This window comes from Aphelocoma coerulescens, chromosome 1 (genome assembly GCF_041296385.1).
Source record: "Aphelocoma coerulescens isolate FSJ_1873_10779 chromosome 1, UR_Acoe_1.0, whole genome shotgun sequence".
NCBI lineage: Eukaryota > Metazoa > Chordata > Aves > Passeriformes > Corvidae > Aphelocoma > Aphelocoma coerulescens.
The window spans coordinates 95,045,452-95,063,026 of NC_091013.1; the positions used below are offsets into that span (position 1 = coordinate 95,045,452).

Below are 17,575 nucleotides of genomic sequence, written 5' to 3' on the forward strand. Positions count from 1 at the left end.
TCTTGCTCTTTTTGTTTGCTCCTCTCTGTTCAGGGGGAGATCCCAGGTCCCCCAGTTGGAACGTGTGTTTGGAAGGGTCTCTGCATCGGATCACCACACTTGCCAGCCTCCACGCGAAAATGTCCCAAAAAACTCCAAATCCGGAGGCTATTCCAGTACAAGCCACTCTGTGGTGAACGAAGAGAAAAGCTGCAGCTTTCCCTCAAGGTAGTACAACCACATTTATTCATTCTTCCAGTAAGCAATAGAGAACAGACAAGTAGACATAAAAATTATTCTTTAATTTGGATACTGATCTTTCAAAGGCAACACTATAAGAAAAGTTCCACACCAAAGCGGCAAGGGAAGTCTCTCCTTTGACTGGATCTATTGTTGATTTTTAGAGAAAGATGAATGCTTTTTGTTAAATTGGGAAGGAAGAACTGAAATTATTAGCACTGACAAAACTGTTGTAATAATTGCATAAATGTGCAATGAAAATACCCTCATTGCTCATAAATCAATATCTAATTAATGAATTTTTTCCAGAATGAAGTATCTTAAATCTCTAGCCACACATCACTTTGTCAGAGCAAAATCAAGATCTAAAGAAAATATTATTCTTCCCTTCTTCATCTCCTATAAGATTAAAGAGATATAAACAAGTGAAAAAGAACTGGCACTGGAAACAGATTGTTTCTGCAAACCTGTCTTTTAGTAAAGTTCTCTACTGCATGTAGCTTTCTGGCAGAGTGGTGTGTTTAGAACCCTTTTTTCCATCCGACTGATTTAAAGAAATGTGGGAAAAGAAAAGTGTCCTTTTCTGTAGCAGTTGGTATGATGTCATTGTAGATATCTATTTTAAGCCTACCTCTGCAAACAAAACATCTGCATCTTTCTTGTTCTTTGTCATTGTTCCACCAGGAATATATAGACAACATCTTAAAGCAGGAAGATGAGCTGGAAGAGATAAATGTGAAAGAACCAAGAACAAAAGAGGAAAAGGAGAGTGCTGCAAGTCTCCTTGAAATGACTACAGTGAGCAAAATAAAATTTTTTAACTTCTTCTTTCAACAAAACCCTTGTATTGCACTGGAAGTGTGAGCCTTGAAACACATTATCCATTAATAAAACAGCAAATGTCAGAGTAGCACAGTGCCAGTTCTGGTGTGGATTAATGGTAAAGCAGAGCCATGCTCAGCTTCAGCTGGTCTGAATTCAGCTGGGCACTGCTGCCACTTGGGGAAGCAATGCTCAGAACACTTTGAGAGTTTGGCTCTCCTGAATGATATGTTCTCAAACATACAGACCAAAATTACTTTCCAGTAATTTACTTTTTTAATATCCCCCAACATCAGGGTGAAAATGTTTCCAGTCTGTTGTCATTGCACCTGGGAGATTTTTATTTCAACCACAGCCACCTCTATAGTAAGAATTTGAACCCTGCTTTTGGGACAATACAAAAACAGTCTGGAGGAATATTGTTATTACTGCTTAGCAGCATTTATATATTTTTTTGGAAAATATAATCTGAAAATTTGCATGCATAAATAGAGCACGGAGAAAAAAAGGAGAGTAATAGGTAGTGGGAAAGGTGGGCAAAAAGGAGAAGAGGGTCACAACTTTTCTGGAAAAAGGGACAAAGAAATGATCTGTCAGTAACTCCATCTGCCTCTATCCTCTGGCAGACATTTATTTAGTTTGATGAGACCCAGGTGCTGAATCTCACATGCTGCTCAGTCCCAGTGAACTTGTCTAGTGACTAATTATTATTGATTGTCCTGGCTACCTTCAGCACATTTCCAGTTACAGATTTCACATTGGACAACTCTTTTCTGAGCAGCAGTCTCTCCGTGCACCTGCTGTGACCCAGGAATCGGTGTCACATTCTCCCAAGTCTCCAATAGCTCTGTTACAACACAGACTGCCTGGTCACAGGAACTGTGGTTTCCAGTTAACTGCTTGAGAGACAGCATGAGAATAAAGGAAACACTTTAGTTTACAGTCTCTTATCCCTCATTCACTTTACTGTAAGCCAGCCACATGAGAGCTCCTCAGTAACAAAGCCTGCAAATTCCCGAACATATTTCCCATTTGACCTGTTGTGACCATGAGTTTTAGATCTTGTTCAAATTCTTTGCAGAAGGATTGAAGTTTGATTAGGAATTAGCTTAGTTGATCTACTAAGAAGTAACCATATAAAATGCAAAGCTATCTGTGAGGTAGGTCATCAAGAAGGAAACAAATACCCATTTAGAAAAGGGAAATTGTAATTCATTTCCTTTTTTCCCAGCCTATGTTTTCTAACACACTGAAATACCTGACAATGTGAGTACAAGAATGGGGGTAACAAGATAGCACTTGTTTACAATATAAATCCATTGAACAAGATGCTGTTGTTGGGAATTTTACTTCTTATGTAGTCACAGTTATTCCTTCTTCATTGCAGTCCTTCCCTGACTGGGAGAAGTCAACTGAAAATCTCAGTGATAGAGGTAATAAAAATTGAATATCTATATTTTTAAAATTTAAAATATCATCGTAAGTTTAAAAGCATTGTAATATTTTTTTTAAAGAGGGAATATAAAGGTGAATTCATCTATGTGCTATGTACATGCTTCTATGTGACTCTCACAGGTGATTAGAACTTGTTAGCATCAATGATCCAGCACCTCTGAAAAACAATTCCTGGTTTTAGGCATGTGTATTTGACATTTTGACTCACATTTCCACATACAGTAAGTTTTCTTAGTTATAAGAACTATGAAAATACTTGGCTACGTCTATACAAGTAACAACTTTTCAGACAAGTTTTTCAGAGTAACTAAGTAAATCCTGGTTGTTTATTACATTTCAAAATCTAATCTCAAACCATCACGTGTTTTTGTTACGTTCACCTGCCTAAGGGAAAAGACGAGCAATATATCTGCTTTCCCTCATGAATCTCTGTTAACATTGACTAATGTTTTCAATATGTACAAATAAAAATTAAGATGTCTGTTTCTTTTAAAAACCCCAAGTATTTTCCAGAGAAAAATCCATAACATTCTATCCCATAATGATGCTAGTCTTTAAAGTGTTATTTTTCTGCCCTTCCTACCTTGTCAAGAGTACTTCTACTTGCTAAAAAAGAGCGTACTGTGCAAAGCAAACAGAAACTGCTGCAACAAATGCTTCCTGAACAGTTTCCTTTTAAATAGAGATGCAATTTTAATGTAGCATTGCTAATGAAGAAGACAGTGGGAAAGAAAAGCTCTTTAAAATAGGTAAAAAAAGAAAAAGCTGAAAAATAAAACCATATTTTATGGTGAAAAAGCTGACCCAAAAAAAACCCCCACATTTTGAAGTTTGAACTTTTGTAATTCCCAAAACACTAAGAGATATTGTCATAGTCTAATAGGGTCATACCTCTCAAATACTCACATCTCCTAAATTTTGCCCCAGAAATTTGTTTTCAGCCAAGGAAATTTCTTCAGAGCCACAATTTAGCTTCAAGGCATAAAGTAAACAACACATTTTACAAAATATGTCAGAGGACAGGGCAACTCTTTATTAAAGTCCCAGAGCTGGTCACAATCTTTAATGTGGAAAGACTGGCACTTCTCCATTATACATACTGAACTAGTAGTTCCTTCCATGAGAATGTTGATTATGGCTGCTTCACAGCCTCAATTAAACACAATTTAAACAAGTTGGGTGTAATAAAAGCCCACATTGTTTTCCTCAGCTGTAGATAGAGACCTCAGAGCACTGCAGAGAGAAAGTGGCTAAATGTCAGCAACTTTTCCTATTCACAGGTATTTGTATCTTGAAAGAACATAAAGATATGTCAGGAAATACAGGGTGGGAAGTGTAAACTTAATCTGCTTCTTGTCCTTTCAATATTGAATTCAATTTCTTACCTGAAAAAGTTCTGATCTTGATTTTTGGAATGAAGTTCTTTCTGTCTTTTCCCTCACAGTAACAAAGACTGTTAGGTTTCCAGAGAGTGGCAGAAAGATGCATTAAAAACATATCCTTTGATGTCTTTTCTTCATAACACCTAGCACTGCTTAGCAGAGCACACCCACTCAGTAACACTCTCCACCTTGCAGCCCATGTGAGTGAGCTGTATGAACAGGCAGTGTTCCAGAGTCCCACAGAGAAGACCAGCATTACACAAAGAGAGGACCAGCAGAAGGGGCCAAGGTAGGACACAGCAGCGAGGACTGGTGCAAATGTAAATGACACAAAGGGTGAAACCAAGCACACAGGGAAGGCAATGTGCTTTATTGACTGTCTTCAAGGACTGGGACCTATGGCTCTAGATACATATGGCAATGTCTTACTTGTCCTGTGATTATTTTGTCCCTCTATGCTTCTCTTTCCTTTTCTGAAAGATACTTCAGAGTTTGTTGGGAAAGGATTTCGGATGTTTCTTTGATTGAATGATCTAACAAAAATGCAGATATGAGCAAACGATTTTGTGCAAACCATACAAGTCCAAGTCAGGAGTCACCTGAGGTGTTTACGTAACATAAAAAGCATTTTCTTTCCAGGGTTATCTTGTAAATATTGTTGTATTTATAGAATACTGCTAGTTTTCTCATTTCCACCGCTCTTTCTTTTTTTCTTCCTGATGATTCAGTCCAGAAGGAGTAACACTAAAGTCCAAGTGGCAAAGCAAACTAGAACAGAACAGGTAAATAATATTAGTAGGATCAAGTTATTTCATGAGCCAGCTTAGTCTACTTTCGTAAAGAATGTTACTGATTTCACCATGTCTTGGGTGATGGCCCAATGGCTTGCCTGCAAATAATGGGGTGTTTTCTGCAACAGAAATGCTAAATAAATGGTTTGAGTCTCTTTTATTTTCCCAAAACCTAACAGCATTACTGTTAATTTACACTAAGCAAAACAAGGCTGAAGCTCTGTGTTTCATTTCTGGTTCTGCCACTAATGTGAAAAATACTGTATATTAATATTTTCAAATGCTGATGCTTTAGGTTAAAATTCAGGTGTTCCACAAATAAAAGCTGATTTTTTCAAATAGAACCCCAGACACATCTGCCAGTCAAAGCTTCTCTAGGTAAAACTGTCCCAGCTCTCTCAGCCTCTCCTCACATAAAAGGTCTTCCAAACCCTTAATCACCTTTGTGGCCCTTTGTGCACCAGACAGCTCAAAAATGGACACAGCACTCCACATGAGGCTTTGCATATTGCTTCTTAATTACTTTCTGACTTGCATGAAATAAAAAAGCCTTTTAGAGTTTCAGAGTTACATTTTAATATATTTTAATATTATATTATATCTTATATAATATAATATTATATATTATATATATAAATTATTAATTTAATTAATTAATATTGTATTTAATTTAATTAATTTATATTATATTCTATTTTATAGAATATAATATTATATGTTATATAATATATATTATATTTTAATATAACATTTCACACTGTTTTGGATCCTATTTTAAAAATTACTTTAAATATATATATCTGAGCAGCCAGCACCCAAGAACATCATGTGCAATTCTGACTCTAAAACCAGTGTTAAAACTCTCAGTATGATTAAGAGTGATAGCTTCATAGCTGGTATTGGACCCTGCAAGTCAGTGAAACTCTAGTAGTGTAAAACTGGGCTAAATCAAGCTGAAAACATGACTGACCTTTACTCTGGTCAGCCTTACCTTCAGAAGTTTGAACAGCTTCTTCTGTATCCACAGAGCCATCAAGTCTTTCAGTGATAAAATAAGGAAATTAGATGAGTTTTGCATTCAGAATTTTAGTAATGCATCTATAATACCAGTTCTTAGCTTTCAGTGTTTGTTGGAAGGTTGGAAAGACACCAGTGGCAGTCCCAGACATATTCTATGAGATTCAGAGAAATGGAGCATGTTCTGAGGAGGAGCCCTTCATAGCAGGCAACTCACTGTCCATGTGCATTCTGATCAGACCAGTCAATTCTTAATCCACCCCTAAGAAAATTGCCAATTACAACAATATTACTCCGTGTGATGAACAAGGGGAAAAAAATGCCACTTGACTTTACCAATTCCATTTTTTTAATGCATAATACTGAAAACAGGATGAACTCAGTGATAATGGTTTTTTTCTTTCTTTTCCTTACCTACAATGTCAAAAACACACTTAGGAGAGAACTGGATGAACAAAAGACAACGTTTATGGCAATAAAAAACAAATTATTTGCTCCATACTTTGAATCTGAATTCAGCAAGGACTTTTTCCAAGAAAAGGTAATGCAGCTGAAAACTGGACGAGTTTTGTTAGGCCTGGTAATATCTCCCATACTCCCAAAGACAGTTTTGGGTTTATATCTCGGCCTCTATTTATCTCTACAAACCATTACAAAGGACAGCCGTGGCAGAATTAATACAGGGGATTATATGCCCTTGTAAAGGAAATCCTATCTTGAAGATGGTATATGTTCACTGAGTACCAATTCTATAAAATTCCTTACATAAACTGTGGAGAGAGTCTGATTCAGAGCAAAGCTCAATCTCAGGTTTTTTAACTTACCCCTCAAACCCCTCTCTCTGCTTATTAGAAGGGGAAGAAGTAAAACTAACACTCCTAATTTAGAGGTGATCTTGGGGGCTTTCCTATTGCAATCGCACCTGGTAAATGCTCCAAGTGCATAAAGCCCTTAGAGGTTGTAGGTTGTACAACCTGTAGGTTGTAATCTGATGTAACTATGTATATCTCTTTTATAGTTACAACTTTGGTTCTGCTTATTTGTTTCCTTTGCACTCCTTTCTTCCTTTTTTCCTTTCTTTTTTTGCAGGGGGAGGAGGGTGTCTGCTGGTTGTTTTTGCAAGGTGTTTGTTTAGCTGGGAAACCTAAGCCCTCTTTCTTACTTTTCTGTAGTATCCTGATTTGGAAACAATGTCTAAGGAACTTCCTCCACTTCAAAAAGAAGAAAGTGTGACTTCCCCTCTAGAGATGATAAGAGAACCCAGTGGAGGTAATCTACTGTGTCTGGCACTGGGTTTGTATCTTCTTCAGGAGGAAGAAGCTCTTGTAGACATCACTGAATGTGGAAGAACCATCAGCTTTGGATCCTAAACTGAAGAACTGGGCTATGAATGAGGGGTGGATAGATGAAAAATGCTCAAGAAAAACTTAAATGGAATAAATAATTGTTAGGGGTGGATGAGCAAGAACCAAGGAGGCCGAGTTTAGAAAAAAACTAGTATGACTGTAGGGAATATATAGGAGATTTCATTCTGAAACTCACTGATAAGAGGGAACTGATGCAAAAGCAATATGGAATAGGAATCATGCAGGCTAAGGACAGATTGGAGGATATAGTAGGGAAGCAGTGAAAGAGTGATCATAATCTTAGTCTTGAGCTTTACAGAACTGAGAGGAATACTTCAGTTCTGTTTGAAAAGCAGCCCTGACAAGTTACTGAAATCTTACAGTGAGATTAAAAGTCATACACAGCAAAGATTCTTATCAGGAAAACAGTCCTCTGTGGGGCTTTATCAGATCCCCACTAATTACCATATTTCCTCATTTTCAATCGCCATAAGACCTGTATTGGATTGTCTTTTAGTCCTTTATGGCTTATAGTTCAGTTAGCCAGAGAACAAGAAATGACTAATCACACAGTAGGCATTTTTGATCCCTGTCACCCAGTAGAGCAAAATGTCACATGCAGAATTTTCCCAGCCTCTCATGGTTATGTAGACAGCTTTCCGAGATTGTCTAAATATAAGTGCCAAAGACTGTGATTTTGTTTCACATGTTTATGAAAATGATGGTGATCATAAAAATCTCTTGACTAAGTATTCCATTATTTTCCCTTTAGCAGCTGAATTTCTTGATAGCACAAGTGATTCGTCGCTTTCATCTGGCCTTCAGCTGCAGGATCCTTCCAAACAAAATGATGGTCCCAGCAGCACAACAGGTACATCTGCCTTCCAGACTGTAGTTGGAGCAGCTTGATACCTTTTTATAACTTTTGACACAATATTTGCAATACAAATTTAAATCCACCCGTCACTTTTTCATGCTTTCGGAAATCTTTCCCTTCCAGACCTAAACAAGGCTGCTACATCAGAAGAGACACCCTTTCAACATAAAGTTCCAAGTCTGATGGTGGATGTTACAGGACAGACAAGAAAAGAGAAAGTAATATTACCATCATACCTTCAGGGGAAAAAACCAAACATCATACCAAATAAAAAGGTAAAAATAACCTCTTTCTTGACAATATTAATATCCTCTGAGTCATCTCTTTTCCATAAAATCTTCACCCTGGAGAAATACTGGAAGGTATTTTGAATCTGTTCACTGAAACATGGCTGTTGCAATTTATGTATGTTTACTGGCAATTCTGAAAGTACATTTCCTTTCAGCTGCTAGGACAAACTCATTCTGCATTAGGCACCTACATGAAAGCTCTATTTCCAAAAGAGCAGAGCTTCCCTCATTTTCCCTGAGACACCTCAATGGCTTAATATGTCTGAAAACTCAAACCAGTATAAATTTTCAGACAGTATTCAAAGTGCCGCTTCAGTTTTTGCTCAAATTAGGATGTCTTTTTGTAATTCTTCAAGGTGAGTGGACAGAGGTCAAATGTAAGTTAAGTAACTCTGTGCCTGACTTAAGGGCCACCAACTTTCTCTTTGTCATGTGTTTTGTTTGCAAAGATAGAAGATCCTGTCGCAGGAAAGGTCAGCATATCTTCTCTTGCAACAAGACAGGATCTTACCAGCTTCCATCTCATCCCACCCAGAGTGACATTTGGAGTGCTAAAGGAAGGCTGCACCTATGCAACCACTGTAATCATGAAGAATGTTGGTGTGAACTTCTCAAGGTTTGTTTGAATTCTTAGTACCTGGTTTTTATCTCTCCAAGTAGATCCTGACAAAAATCAAGTACAGTTTCTCATGACAGCCACCACTCCAGAGAAAGTGCAGGAATTCTGACTTACAGGTCTGCCAGAGCTTTCCATAAGATGGAGCCATATCCTAGGAATGCCTCTTCTACTGCCTTTCCTTTAACAGCTTCTGGTGCAAGGGCATGCTGGTAAACTGTTCTTCAGGAGGAATGAAATCCACAGGATCAGTTCCAGAGCAGTGCAAAAGTAAAGGTCATATCTGATCTAATGATCTTTAAAAATCTGAACAGCAGGAGGTGCATTCACAAAAGGACTGACTCTCAGAAGTGAAACAATCAGTAAGAAAAGAGGAAGCGAGACTTCTGCTTTAGTTGGTACCATTAAAGATTATTTGCACAAAATTCATACCAGTATCATACCTTCTGCAATAGAATCCTATCAAAGGACATTAAATAAATATTGTTATGGATTTTTGAGTGTGCAACACACAGGTGTTTGCCAAGAAGCTGTTTGTACTTCAACTTCCTTTGAATGTTCACGTTGAAAAAGCTGATGTTTCACATTCTGTTGTAAGGACCAGGCAGTGTTAACAAGCTCTTTGAAGGCTTACTTTGGCCCAATCATCTGCTCCTTTGGGGTTTTTTGTTAGAAACCTGAGGCTTGGCGAGAAGCCCAGGAATACTGCTGTAGTCCAACTTGTACATCATGATGGAAGAGATGAGCTAAGAAATTCTGCTGGCATTTATAAAAGCAGAGGAAGAGCAGGCAGCCTGCTTCCTACATGTGACTTCTCCTGCCTGCAACAGTTTCTGGCAAATTGATTCTCTTCTCTTTTTCACAGATTTCGGGTGAAGCAGCCGCCTCCATACACGGGACTGAGAGTGATGTACACACCAGGACCTGTAGGTTACACAGGAGAGCTTTTGGGTTTTTTTCTAGACTCAGCTAGCCCTCAGGCTAGCTAGTGCTCGTGTCTGGGACACCAGCTGTCTGAGAATAGAGCTGCCAGGGTACACAGTTTTGTTTAAAGTTATTTGAAGTGATGCTGTCTTCCACCATCCCTCTGCCGCCTTCAGCTAAGCACCCCATGCACTCGAGTCTCAGCCTGTGCCAGAATGCAGAGGGATAAACATGTTAAGTTTAGTGAAAAGCAGCAGGTCAAGCAGTGAGATTAAATAGAGCTTTTTCAAAGCAAACAGGATTGCTCTACCACTGCCTCAGTTTTCCCTTCTGCTCAGGGTGTTTGTTATATCTGCTCTGTCTTGTGCCTAGACTTAACTTCCTGTCTTGATACCTTCAGGATTTGAACCTAGTAAGCTATTGCCTCAATCCTTTCTTCTCCTGTTTCCAACTGTTCTCCACCTTACATCTTTTATCTAGCAAAGCACCATAGCACATTAAATTATCCCATTAAGTAGGAAGCTTTCATGCTTTCTGCTTTTGTTCAGTCTCTCTTTTCACCTGCCTGTTTTATCTGAAGAAATAGTGCTGGCCAGTCTCCCCAGAGCATCCATGTAATACCAGGCAGTATCTTGCCAATGCATGGAATCAAGAAGCAATGACTTGTGCAGGGAGGCAGTGCCAGAGTACAAGTCAAACCTCCTAGTCCAGAGCCTCAGCCACAACTCAGTACTTAAAATCATAGAATAGTTTAGGTTGGAAGGGATCTTTAAAGGTCCCAGTTGAGAGAGAAGGTTGTTGTGGGGGACTGTGTCAAAGGCCTTACAGAAATCCAGTTAGAGGGCTGGAATAATTTCCATTCTCTTCTTTTCTCCACACATTTGTCCTTTTGTATCTCCCTACCTCTGTGTTCTTTTTAGAACAGAATAGAACATTTTCTTTCATTTGGAAGGGACCTACACTGGCCATCTAGTCCAACTGCCTGACCACTTCAGGGCTGCATGGTATTAAAGACACTGTCCAAATGCCTCTAACACTGACAGGCTTGGGACATCAACCACCTCTCCTTTGGGTTCTCTCCCAGCTGTCCCAATTCCCCTTTTTCCTCTGGAACCTAAAAGGAAGTTTAAGGGGGGAAAATGCCAACACCTGGCAGTTTTCTTTCAAACTGCCAAGTGAAGAGACAATGTTTTGTACCGACCTTTCTAGCGAGACAGATACTGGGTAACTGGGCAATCCTGTGTGCTGGGCAGTGAGTCTTTAATTGCATCCAACACTGAAGAGCCACCTGCTCCCAGGACTGCTGGAGGGGACCATGTATGAAACTTGCACCTTACCTGTGAGTCATCCTCTGTCTCTCCTAGGTGGCAGCAGGCTTGCAGGTTGAACTGGAGATAGAGATTTTGGCCATGATAATTGGAGGGAAGGACTCTGGTGGTCTTGAAGAAGTTTCCCATGATATTGAAATATTAACAGAGACAGAAACTCTTCTCCTGCCTGTGAAAGCAAATATCCTTTGTTGTATTATTTCTTACACACACTTTGTAGCATTGACCCTGGGGATCATCTCCCTATCAGGAGCCTCAAGCACTGTTTCCAGTGCAGGCTGTCCTTTTCAGAAATACACAAATGGGTGCTTTCAAAAGCACAACAAATGAACAATTTAAGATTCTGATGCCAAAAGCATCAAAGTAACGTGGTTTGAAAAGTGGGGAAAGGAAGAATGGCAACTCAAAAAGATGTGGCTTTCAAAAAACCAATTAAAATAATAGGAACTTTTTCCCACCACCCATCATGAAAATACTTTATTACATTTTCAAATCTATAGTAGTATCTGGTGATACAACGTCATGAGCAACAAAATGATGTATCATCCTGATCCTGAACAGGCAAATGGGACAATCCCTGCAGCAGCAAAGATACAAGCATAGAAGCACATGAATGCTGTCAGAAATGAGCCTGTGTGGGTTCAGTGGGCTTTTCAGTTGTTTAATTGAGGACAGCAGTACAACAAAGTCAATAGCTATTATTTCTCTTTCCCTTGTGCTCCAGAAACTACAATGATTTTTTTAGATAAAATTACAGGCTCATTTTTAAGGGCAATATTAGAAGGGTGAAGTTCTCTTTGACATTCAATCAAATTTACACTTAGAAGTCTGTGAGAAAGGATCCTCTGGAAACCTGTAAAAGAAATAGCAAGGCAAGCTACATCCAAACATGCCAAAAGCGTCATTCAGAGTAAGGACCACCCTTACCAAAGAAAGGAGAGCTTCAGGGTGCTCTGAGCCTGACCAGAGTAATAGCTAACAGTGACGCCAGTGAGCCTTTATATGCCCTGGATGTGACATTGAAACTCCCTAAATTTACTTTGCATTGATCCAAAGAAACCTTTCATGCCTATAATTGCAGAGCTGAGCTAGACAGCATGGGTGGCATAGCAGCAAAACCAGCTGCTGTTCTGTTCCCACTCACCCAGTCCTCAGACACAGTTGCAGAGCAGCCTCCAAAACATGTGCCCTTCCCCCACATTTACCTGTTCCTTTAATCTTTGAGCTGAGGGCAATAGAACAGCTTCAAGATGTTTCACAACCTTATTTCATCCCTCCCTCCACACACGTTATTTTAGTTAAAGAAATGTACCAAAATGGTAAGATCCTTAACATGACATTGCACCTGTGTTGGCCAGTGAGGTTTATGAGCGCCGCCCAGAAGGATACCCCCAGGGGGGGATGGCAGCAGCAGTCCAGGCAGTTCCCACAAGCCCCAAGCCACGGTTACGGATTACACTCCCACGAAAGCCTTGAAGTTAGTGTAAGTACTGGATGCAGTCACACCAGCTGTAAATTAAAGTAGTTGTTTTACCTGCTCTTTGCTTCATCAGCAGCATCCTGAACAAACCTCATGCAAATGATGCACCTGTCTTGGTAACTGTGACAAGAGAAGGGAAACACTGGATGTCATTAACCAAAGCACTACAAGAGAACTGCAGGTTATTACAACTGCTCAGCTCAGCGGAGGCACTCACAGCAGAGCAGACTCCTCAGTTCTGTCCCAAATCCTTCACTTACTGTCTCCACATAAAATAAGTCCTTGAGCCTCCTGGCAGCTGGATTTATTACAGTTAAGCTCTAATAAATCAGCCTCTCTTTAACATTTTCCAATTTCTAAAACCAAATCTTACTGGTGACCCACTGACAGCAAGTCTAACAAGGGACAGGAGTCTTACAGATAGGGCAGCCTTAAGGTGACAGGTTCAAATACACACAATCCTCTGCACACAGTTTCATTCAGCACATTTCTGTAGCCTTACAGAACCAGTCTATATGAAGAATCACAGAATATCCTGAGTGGAAGGGACTCACAAGGATCAGGTCCAACTCCTGGCCCTGCACAGGACAGCCCCATGAATCACACCATGTGTCTGAGAGCATTGTCCAAACACTTCTTGAACTCTGTCAGGCTTGGTGCTGTGACCATTTCCCTAGGTAGCCTGTTCCATTCCCCACCAACCTCTGGGTGAGGAACCTTTTCTTGATATCCTACCTAACTCTTCCCTGACACAACTTCAGACCATTCCCTCGGGTCCTGTCTGTGGTCACCACAGAGAAGAGATCAGTGCCTGCCTCTCCTCTTCCCCTCATGAGGAAGTTGAAGACTGCAGTGAGATCTCCCCTCAGTCACCTCCAGGCTGAGCAGACCAAGTGACCTCAGGCACTCCTCACAAGGCTTCCTGTCCAGACTTTTAACCTTTGTAGCCCTCCTTTGGATGCTTTCTAAGAGTGTCTTAGAATGGTTAAGTCTTCCCTGACAACAAGAAAGCCTTACTGGGAATTTCTCACAAACCACCAGTCAACATGTTTAACATTAGGCTGGTGTTCACGTCACCCCCATGAGCTCAGGCACTCTACAATACAATCAGTGGTGACAGTTCATAAACAGGAACCCTATGGATGTCTCTTCTCAGCTCAACAGTCCCTGTTTGCTTCTTATGTGTAACACTGACATCATCTTTTCATCCTTTCAATTTAAACATCTGTAAGCCTGCCATGTTATCTAACCAATCAGCAAAGAAATCCCAGCTGTATCTCATTTCCTCTCCTCTGGAGGAAAAGTAAAGCGACCACATCAGTCAGCTCTCAAAAACTTCACAGCCATGTACCTCTGACTGCTGCATCTGCTCTAGGACTGCCCAGTATACATCAAGTATAGCTTTTTTCCCTGATTAAATATCATCTTACCTTTTCCAGTGTGGAATTTTACCCCCAGAGTAACACACAATTATAGTCTAGAAAAACAACCAGTTTAATGCCTTCCAGCTTACGGATCTACAACCTGGAGTTCATCGTGAAGGCAGTTTAAACAAACTTCTCTCACTTTGTGTTGAAACAGAAGAGAAATACTCACCCAGTCAGTTCACATTTTAGTGAGACACCCCCAGTTCAAAGAGAAATTCTGATCAGGGTTTATCTTCCATGACAAGCACCAAGGGAAAGAAATTAACTACATGGTATTCTCCTCTGACATGGCTAATCCAGCTAATCATAGCTGCTGTCACCACAGCCAAACCTCCCTTCTCTTCTGACCATGTCCTTTTGTGAATTGATTGATAATTCCTACTGAAGCTGGCTGCAGCTATCCCGTGCTACCAAAACAACTGTACCTATGCCTTTTTGAACATTCCTCCCCTCAAAATCTCCTGGACTCAAAACCACATCCATCTCAGACACGTCAAGGAACTCTGGATTGGTTGGTTTAGTCTCTCAAAACAGGAAACGCTGACACTCCTAGGTTAAATCCTGTAACTGGTTAAATAGTCTTGTTCAGCCATCCAGAACAGAAAGAGTCAAGTCACTGCAGAGGCACCGTGACAACTTTCCAAGTTCCTATCACCTTTCCCAGGGGGTTATCACCAGAGCCAATGATTGTCTCCAGTGAGACCTAGAAACTTCTCTGCAATATTACACTTGATCAGAAATTTGCCACATCTCCTAGTAGAGACCAACAAGCAAAAATCACTAATCAAGCACCACCTGACCAAACTTAGTCCTATCTCATTTAGATTTCTCCAGTTACTTTGCATTAATATTTAAAACATTTCAAAAAGATTCTCTTACTCATAATTAAACACCGCAAAGGAAGCTGCCCATGAAAGTCTTCAGTATTCCTAAGTAGACCATCCATCCTGAATCTGTGGTTATGATTTTTATGCCATTCTGTTTGTGCAATAAAAGCAAACTCTTAATCTACTTGAAGCCCATGTAAGAACTCTTTCTCATGTTGTTCCCTTCCAACAGCAAAAGGCCAAATCTACTGAAGCCAGTCCGTAGCAATCACAGTGCTCACACAACACTTAGAACAAATCTGGATGTAATTATTGGGTTTTGCTTCAACAACTGTGCAAAGGCAGAGCTGGGGTTTCTTGTTTTTGTCTTCTTTCCATTCATGTTAATTTTCTGTCCTCTTCCACTACAGGTTAGACCCTGAGAAGATCAACATGAGGACCAGCAACACTGAAATACCTACATTTTAGTCCAACCTTATGGAAACATCCCAATGTATTTTTTTCATTTATTTAATCAGATTAAATGAGAATAAATACTTTGCCTGTTCCCTGCTAACGGGAAAGGTGGTTTGAAAGTTGTACAATCTCCTGCTGTGGCTGTCTGAAATGCAAACAGTGGAAAGATTACTGTACTTCAACCCTACTACAGAGCAGTGCTGAATGGTTCCCAAGAAGTTTGTTTTTAAAGAGATTAGGTTTCTAATAACCTGTGCTGAGGCACCTGAAATGTCTTTCAAGTACTGGGAATGCACCAGGTTTCAATGCAGTCAGCTGTGATTCTTCAGGAGCTGCTGACCTGTTCTGATTTTCTAATTCCTAAGTTTCTGTTTGCTTTCACAATCACACGCTTAACTTTCTGTGTGTTCACCTACCTGTGATTAGCTGCAAACACCAGATGGGGGCTGTGAGTACACAAAGTTACACTTGACAGAGAGATTCTTACACCCTCTTGTTCAACAATCACACATGAGCACCTTCAAATGTTCATCTGCTCATCACTCTTCATAGTGGAAGACTGAGCCACTTAGAGGTGATCTTTTCCCCCTCCTTGTTCCTACCTACAGCAATGACTAAAAGAAAGATCACAGGCTCTTTTTGAGCCATCATATTTGTGTATCCAAGCACAGCTCTGCTTCAGGTTTATGAATTCATTTCTAGCAAGGTGCTTTCCCATACTTCATTCTTTTTCCAACATGTGACATCCTGAGAGAGATGGGGAATTTTCCTTGATGTATGCAGATGACTTGTTCTCTCAACACTTCACAGTGACTGGGAACCCCATGGCTGGGCATTAATAGTAGCTTTCACCAGTGTGAAATACAAATGCCAGTTCTGAACCCTCCCATCCACACTGTTAGGTGAGATACATATTCTTACAACACAGATTTAAGCTTGCCCTGTACTTGCAAGTGCTTTCCTGCTCATGTTTGTAAATCCAGGGAATTGCACCCCAAGAATGGGCAAACTGATGTCCCAAGGAAATCAAAATTCCCATGGGTGGATTGTTGGCACAGGACAGACCTCTTCCATGTAAAGCATATGCTGGGCTCTCTCAGTAGCCACCCGAGTACTGCATTAGTACAGACCAGGCACAAGTGATACAAATCTGAGAACAAGGGGGAAACTTCAATGGGGCAGCCTGTCAGCAGCTAGGGAGAGAGAACAACTTTCCCATGCCTGAAAGACCTTTCCTCCAAGGATTCTTCCCTAATACCAGTGACAGCAAACAAGACAGAGGTAAAGGAATTCCACCTCTTCCAACTTGGATCAGAGGATACCTGTCATCATTATAAGATGATTGCATCCCAAGCCACTCTTCTATACCACCATTTACATCCTTCTCATCAGTCCCTGAGTTCATGTGCCCATGGCCATGTTTTTTTCTCCCAGGCCTCCCAGGGGATGATCAAACAGCAAGCAGCTCATTACACAGCATCCATAACACCGATCTCCTTTTATTAGGATCAATAGAGGCACAGTCAGCCTTCCCCCTTTGGTACCTGGTTTTGGCATCTCTCTCCTCAGTCACCTCAGCTGAGGGTGCACTTTGGTGTCACAAGCCACCTCTCCATCTGTAACATTTGTTTTTCCAGCGGGCTGGCCCATTTCAGCAGCAGCTGATGTGGAAAACAGATGTCAGCTGACTTTACCAACAAAACCTATCATCCTACAGTGCCTCCTTTTCCCCATCATAATCCCTCTTGTGATGGTCTATTTTGGGAGTAGTAAAGGAAAAGAACAGAATAAAATTAAATAGAACAGCATAAGTCAGGATACAGACATGTTTGAGTGCAGCTGTTTGATCACAAGTTTCATCCATATCTGGACAAATATAAAATTATAGGGGCACCCAGAAACAACTGCCAGAGCTGTATGAAGGTTGCCATTTCTACAGAGTCTGAGCCCCACCTGGAAATGGAGCACAATGTGTCTCTGAAGAGGCAAGTGAACAATCACCCCCTGACAAAGTTACTTACAAACAGTGGAGGCATGGTTGTTACGCCTGAGGTGCTGCCTAGAGACTGACACACTGAACTGTTGGCCTTTTGCATAACTGCTGGTAATAGACAACCTAAGTCAAAGACAGCAGTCAGCCACAACTGGGATGCAACTAAAAACCCATATGAAACTCAAGTTAGAAGTTCAGCTTTGAGTACCTACGTCAGGCCCAACACTCAGCAAAGTACCTGGAAGTAGCCCCCACCACATACCCCAAACCTATGACTACTGGTAAAAAACACAGCATGTGCTGTAAATTAATAACAACAGCAGCA

At 40.4% G+C, this 17,575-nt stretch overlaps 1 protein-coding gene across 1 annotated transcript in view; it reads left to right on the forward strand.

Moving 5' to 3' along the window:
- The window catches only part of SPAG17 (sperm associated antigen 17), a 90,110-nt gene extending 74,753 nt beyond the window's left edge, over positions 1 to 15,357 (forward strand). Inside the window, exons 35-48 of the mRNA XM_069031546.1 lie at positions 34 to 207; positions 904 to 1,017; positions 2,429 to 2,474; positions 4,074 to 4,167; positions 4,607 to 4,660; positions 6,125 to 6,227; positions 6,859 to 6,955; positions 7,805 to 7,903; positions 8,033 to 8,184; positions 8,649 to 8,815; positions 9,681 to 9,741; positions 11,104 to 11,248; positions 12,413 to 12,550; positions 15,212 to 15,357. Of these exons, the coding sequence (XP_068887647.1) occupies positions 34 to 207; positions 904 to 1,017; positions 2,429 to 2,474; positions 4,074 to 4,167; positions 4,607 to 4,660; positions 6,125 to 6,227; positions 6,859 to 6,955; positions 7,805 to 7,903; positions 8,033 to 8,184; positions 8,649 to 8,815; positions 9,681 to 9,741; positions 11,104 to 11,248; positions 12,413 to 12,543 (1,437 nt within the window). The 3' untranslated portion in view covers positions 12,544 to 12,550; positions 15,212 to 15,357. The remainder of the gene's footprint in view (positions 1 to 33; positions 208 to 903; positions 1,018 to 2,428; positions 2,475 to 4,073; positions 4,168 to 4,606; positions 4,661 to 6,124; positions 6,228 to 6,858; positions 6,956 to 7,804; positions 7,904 to 8,032; positions 8,185 to 8,648; positions 8,816 to 9,680; positions 9,742 to 11,103; positions 11,249 to 12,412; positions 12,551 to 15,211) is intronic.
- The last annotated feature ends 2,218 nt before the right edge of the window (positions 15,358 to 17,575 follow it).